The sequence below is a fragment of the Sphaeroforma arctica genome (genome assembly GCF_001186125.1).
Source record: "Sphaeroforma arctica JP610 unplaced genomic scaffold supercont1.280, whole genome shotgun sequence".
NCBI lineage: Eukaryota > Ichthyosporea > Ichthyophonida > Sphaeroforma > Sphaeroforma arctica.
Genome location: NW_014040278.1, coordinates 70,685 through 77,402, shown reverse-complemented (window position 1 = coordinate 77,402; position 6,718 = coordinate 70,685). Strand labels below are relative to the sequence as shown.

At 44.0% G+C, this 6,718-nt stretch overlaps 1 protein-coding gene across 1 annotated transcript in view; it reads left to right on the top strand.

Moving 5' to 3' along the window:
• Positions 1-1,143: 1,143 nt before the first annotated feature.
• The window catches only part of SARC_04764 (hypothetical protein), a 10,985-nt gene continuing 5,410 nt past the window's right edge, over positions 1,144-6,718 (top strand). Inside the window, exons 1-4 of the mRNA XM_014301398.1 lie at positions 1,144-1,639; positions 2,537-3,868; positions 5,648-5,893; positions 6,529-6,677. Coding sequence (XP_014156873.1) covers positions 1,271-1,639; positions 2,537-3,868; positions 5,648-5,893; positions 6,529-6,677 — 2,096 coding nt within the window. The 5' untranslated portion in view covers positions 1,144-1,270. The remainder of the gene's footprint in view (positions 1,640-2,536; positions 3,869-5,647; positions 5,894-6,528; positions 6,678-6,718) is intronic.

Here is a 6,718-nt window from a genome sequence, read left to right as displayed (position 1 = left end):
TATTCCAAAGAGACTCATATTAAATTGCAATCACTTTTATGTTGATACATGCAAGTACATTCGCAACTACATATGAACTTGTGTGCCCGAGTAGTACATAGAACTACGACTTTGTACGTCAGCTGAACACAGAATAAAAGTCTAACAAAATGAATGTTATAATATGCCTATTATAGACCCACTCAGTTTAAGCTATTCATCTATACCGACCACACGCGAGAAAACCCACATCCTCTCTGTTACAAAATGAATATACAAACTGTAACAAGGTATTTCCTGCACTTTGAACAAGTTGGGCTCAACAAGGCAAGGTTGCTAAGATATGCGATGAAAAGCAAGTTGTCGTTTACCTAGTTCAGTACCGAATATCTCGGCTGTGCCTTTTAATAATTCTATCGTAACGGAGGTGTCTGCGTTCACCTCAATTCGCAACTCATTGTCGGCTTCCAGTGTGAATGTTTCCACTTCCTTGTTCGTCATATTGCACTCAAGGTTAACCTGAAAGAACCGTGTACTCTGGATTTACTATACAATCGACCAACTACAACTTCCACTAGTGATTTATATGTATATATATATATATACCATCACCTTGTCGCAGATGTAAATATTACGCACACGTAGACTCCATCTCCAGCAGAAACTCCAGCCAGAGAGGCTGAGAGTCGAGAGAGTGAGACACTGTGACTGGACAGACTCAGAAGTTCAGTCTCATTTGACTATGCATTCGGCTTTTTATAGAGTTGTGTGCTTATCAGACATCAGTTTAATATAATGTCGTTTATTTTCACATGCTGTATATTCAGATCACACTCTCTGCCTCGTATATACTACATCGTTCAAGTTTTCAACATTCAGGTGTCGTATATGGCCGCCTGTAATCCGGCCCGTTTGTATTCAACTAATAAAAAATCATTTACACATACCTATTTTTAAATACCAGGATTTCAATGGTTTAAGGTAAAAAAAATGAGCTTTTACGCGGGAATATGGGATGTGCAATCAATACACGTAATTACTTCATACAAATCTCAACTGCCACAAGTATTTGTAGTGTAGTGAGGGTACAAGTGCACAGATTAGTATACCCACACAAATACATACCTCAAAGGTGTATTCTGATACTACTTAGAGGTGTCTTCATTCTGTTGCGAGGCATAGACTGGCTTGCAAAGCTTTTCAGTAGATGTGTTTTCACAAGAGCATATGTGTATATAAATAGATACATACACTCAGAAAGTTCATATATGTATTTATAGTCGTTCTGAATATGGATGATAAATCATTCACAATACCGGCAACACCGGTGCAGCGCAAAGCTGCACCACCAGCCGATAGCGCTGTTGGAACTTCAGTCAAGGATCACACTATCACTCAATCTGCGCAATCCGATACAAATACTATACCGCATACACTATCCACGCCTTTGCCAGCACGGTTGCCAAGGCAACTGAGCGCAAACTCTTTGGCTCGGAAGGATACGCCGTTTCCCACTGATCTCTTAGATAAGCTCAAGTCTGGGGGCGGCCGTGGATTTGAAGCGATGGGCAGTACTTCCGGCTCGCATGTGGTCGATAGAAGCAGCAACACTGGAAAGCATGTGCCTTCTATGGGACTACTGAGCGATACGCCCCAGAAGGTAATATACGAGGCCACTATTAGATCCCATATAGACTGATCGTATTGTTCATATTTTTCTATACTTTTATACTATATACATACTGTTTCTTATTCACATTGTCATGTGTCTGAACTTAAGATTGAATAATTTACAGCTCATTATTTTGAGTTTGCGTGAAAGACATGCAAGCGTATATATTATTATATGTCATTATATATTATTACTTATTACATTATATTATATATTATTAATATTTATATATATGTATGTATTTATATTTATATATATATTTATATATATATTCATATTTATTCATATTTATATATATTGCTTCGAGCTCGATTAGCTATATTTTTCAAGATTTTGTAGAATACTACTCAGGTATACAAGATGCTTTGAGGACCCTGTTGTGATATGTGCGATATATCCGCTCATTTACAAATGTAAATGTGCTATTACCATGTGTTGTAAGCCTTTCCATAAACATTTATAGTCATGGAGTGTTATGAATCAACTCATCCTATCCTATAACTGCGTATGTATCCACATCAGGTCTTAGGAAGTGGGCAACAACTACCCCAGCACTTACGCGATGTTCCCTTCGCAAACCCGCAGAGGCAAGCAGATCCCCACACAGATACTCAGCATAGCAGCAACAGCCACACTCCCACACCCACACTTAATGCTAACAGCGACTCTAAATCCATATCACGGAGTATCGATCTGAACGAGAGTATAGACTTGGACACTAGCTTCGATGGAAGTACTAGTACTGATATGAACACGACCATTAACAGTAGCTTTAATAGTGTCACCGGTAGCATGTTTAACACCCCCTTAGCACGACCCAGACATGCCTCGGCTTTGAGTAGTGTCTCACCCGCACCTGTCCCTTTGTCCCAACTTTCTGGACAGGCGCAGAGAGAGACCGAGATACAGGGACATGAGCCCAGTCAGGGAGTAGAGGGCACACCAAAAGAAGGTGCCCGCCATATTAACTCAGCCCAGGTAGACCCCGGGGCAGACGCACATGCAAGTACTTGTGGAGGCGTTGAGGTGGGTAAGAGGCGGTTTGATGATGTGGGTTTGGAACACGATCCGCAGCAGACACCCATGGCTAAGAAATCATCGATGGGTCGACGAGACACTCCTGCGCCATGGAAGCTACTGCAACAAAAGATGGGAGCCAATTCGGTGATGGAAAGTGGTAAAGGGGAGGGTCTAGGTAAAGGCGTGAGTGGGAGTACGTCAATGCCTAGTACACCCGCGAGTGCGGCGGATGCGGATGTGCAACAGGCTGCGAAGGCTATGGTAAAGGGGTTCACTGCCCCAAAACCTGTTAACCGGACTGGCTTGAATAGCGGTACAGCTGGGGCTAGTGTTAACGCTGCGCCACTAACCACGGCATTTGGATTAGATGGGAATACAAGTACCCCCAAAGCGCATGCAAGTACGCCGCGGCCTAAACCCACTCACAGCAACACGCCCAGCGACTTCCCCACAGACACGCAGATGATACAGGCAAAGACCGCGGAAGGTTTCGCCGTGCCCGCACACACACCTCAGGCTAGTAGCACTGATGTGCCTGCATACACCCCTGTAATGGGAAGTAGTATGAATACTGATAGTTTTGTCCACACGAAGAAAGGAAATTTGGATGGTGATGCTTTTACCGCCCCGCAACCAGTACAAATTGCGAGTGCGAGTGCGAGTACGGATGCGGGTTTGGAGAAGTCGAAAGCAAGTGACGATGCTTCGTTCGCGGTACCTACCCCTGTCAGTTCGAGCGGGGGTGCAAAGAGTTGGACCGATAGCACAGGATTCGCCCTGCCACTCCCCATGGCGAGTAACAAACCCAATACGCCAACAGCCACACCTGCTCACACCACACCCGGAAGTACCAATGCAGCAGGTACTCCCAGCTTATCACAGACTACACCCACACCTACAATTATCTCAGCGCCTACACCCCACAACACCCCCGCGCAAGGACCAACGAACACGCACACAAAGACGGGAACATCGCAGCAGACTCCACTGGATGGCTTTGCAGTGCCCGCATTACCGGTGGGCAAGTTAAAGGCCAAAACAAGCCCCGCAAGCACGAGTGCAGGTGCAAGTAATGTAGAGAATCAGGGCGCAGTTGGTGACAAGAAGAGTGAAGGGGGATTCGCTGTGCCTGCACTACCTGTTAGAAAGGCTGTGGACACTCATAAGGACGCACCACCACCTGAGAAGACTGTACAGGTATGCAATGTGTGTGTGTGTGTGTGTGTGTGTGGCGAGTGTATTAAGCTTGTTATGTTGTATAATTGTGTCTGTGGTGTTATACATGAGATTGAAATGCATTCGTATTTCTTAGTGACTCGCGCGTATGCTAGTCCCACACACCGTTTCTTAATGGGCACGTCGGGTGCTGAGTCTGAAAACTTCATGTAAGGCTGACGTGTGGGCGCTGGCGTATGAATGCGCAATCCGAGCCTAAACTCCAAAAATATACTTCTACATACCAACACATAAATGCATACAAAACTCCTAAACGTACACTTACACCAAAAGAGACGATATTTCATATAGACTCGTGCACCCCTAAGGCTCGCAGACTATCAATATGTACAAGCCGTCAATGTTAAAGCAATATCAGTAGAATCGCTCTCGCACACAACTAACCACTTACAACCCGCACACTCGCACCTACAACCCGCATACACACACTCACTGTCACATCTACACACTCTCACACCCAAACTATACAGACCGTCTCCTCAGTCAATCAAACGTGAATCCCCGCCTACACACACCACAGTAAAGATTTCCAGACCTCTGCCGAAGTTAACCGTGCAGTGTATATAGAAACACGCGTGGGGCAGGGCGCGGTGCTGTACTGTCTGTATACTATTAGTTCATACAATAAAATGTATCTACATTTCTAACTCTATACTCGTACGATACACGTGCCTTTGGCTTACACACTCGTAACAGTGTTTAGCATTGCACTTGCACTTCATCCAGTCTTCTAGTTTCTCACCATACAGAGTAGTCGAGTGGCATATTCCACGCCAGTGTACATTGTAATCGATCATACATTGTCACTGCGTGTGCGTTGAATGCGTGTCCAGATAGAGTTGTCTCACATGGCTTGAGTCAGGGTTTACACATATTGGGACGCGCTTTTTCTGTGCTGTGGTGCCTGTGTGAATACATATTGTGAGGTTCTATGCTTGCGCGCAGCTTTATGAGTGTATATTAGGTGATCCGATGTATTTGTGCTCGTAGCTCGATAGATAATTGGTTGCACACTCTACTGGCGAGACTGTCTAATTTTTGAATCAGCATATGGAATGGTCTGTGTATTTTACCAGTGGCCCATGATAGAATTGGTATGCTTCAGAGTAGAATTTGGGCACATCGTAGTCATGTCACTGCAGAACTAACATGTATCCATGAGGGTACTACCAGTACGCTGTATATTCTTATTTGTAGATTGGTTTTCTACTCGCTCTCTTCTTGTTCTGACAAATCTCGACGAAGAAGAATCGCACATATGTCACCAGTTCTATCTTCGCACGGGTATCTGAGCTTAGTTAGCATCATAATACGTATATATATGTGTGGGTGTGTAGGTGTGGGTGTGTGTTTTTTTATTTTGGTTGTGTGTGTGTGTGTGTGTGTGCGATAGTAGACGACGCGTGGGATATCAGTCTATCCACGATAACAGCTATATTTAGGTCTCGCTTGAAGAATTAGCCACTATACCGAGTCCAACCTATCACATCTCTATCATTGTGATACCGACCATTGTATATGGCTCTCGATAACACTCGTGTGTACAGGTACATACGTACATCAACAGATATCATCCAAAAAAGTCAATGTGTCCTACACCCATGTTCATATCCCCTCAACTGCCACGTTTCGTAGTGGGAGCCGTGGTCAAGTACCTCACAGTATTTTCCTATCTGGTTCGTCGTCGCCCTAATATACCATACTCATACGTCATTCGCGCAATTGCTATACCTCACCCAGGCCACTCCCACACCAGCACCAAGCCAGAGTGCCGGGAACGCTCAGAAGCCCTTTCCATTCCCCTTCGACTATAACTTGCCCTCGTGGGGTGAGAATGTTCCGAACATCCCGTATCGCATAGAGGTGCTCAAGAGTGGCGTCATTGTGCAATCAGACAATATCAGCGACGAGCCATTCTATGTGGTAGGCCGAGATGCCCGCAACCACTTCCCCATGGAACATCCATCGATATCACGGTTTCATGCGGTATGTATGTATGTATGTATGTATGTATGTATGTATGTATGTATGCAAGTGTGTATGTATGTGTGTGTGTGTTGATGTGCGTGAATCCATATATCTGAGTTCTACGCATCTTTGTATCCATGCAAACCCCATTTGTCTCAAGTTGAGACGTCCGATGCCTGAGGCCAATCCCCATGACGAACTCATTGCTAAATAAGCTTCATGTCGTCTGTGGTGGAGCGCTGTGTGAATGTGAGTGGTTAGGGAGACTTGTATTAAGGTATCGGTGTATGAACTTTTTACTTACTAAATACAACTATCTCCTTGAGAAAGGGTTAAGTATGCATGTGCAAGTGTATTCTTGTAGTGTATTATTCAATTTCATACTCTCGATTTATTGACTTTAAATACTTAAATCATCTATTAGTTGCTGCTTTCTTTCTGAACTGATTTTGTCGATAGGTGGTGTTCACTAGAATTTATACATAGATATATTAATATCGATAATAAGCACTTATGCATGACTTCTCGTACATACATTTATCTCAAACATTCGCTACCCCAAACGTGGCATTTTCTGTGTGTGACATTTTTACGTCTACTTTCTAATCCCAAAACCCTAATTTATATCTATACTATCGGCTTTTATTGACCAGATCTTGCAACACAGGGCCGAGAACGACGGGGTATACCTGTATGATTTGGGCAGCACTCACGGTACCAAGCTCAATAAGAACCCCATCCGCCCACGTGCTTTCCATCGCGTGCGGATAGGACACACCATACAATTCGGAGCGTCGTCTCGGTACATGCTATTGTATATATATATATATATATATATATATA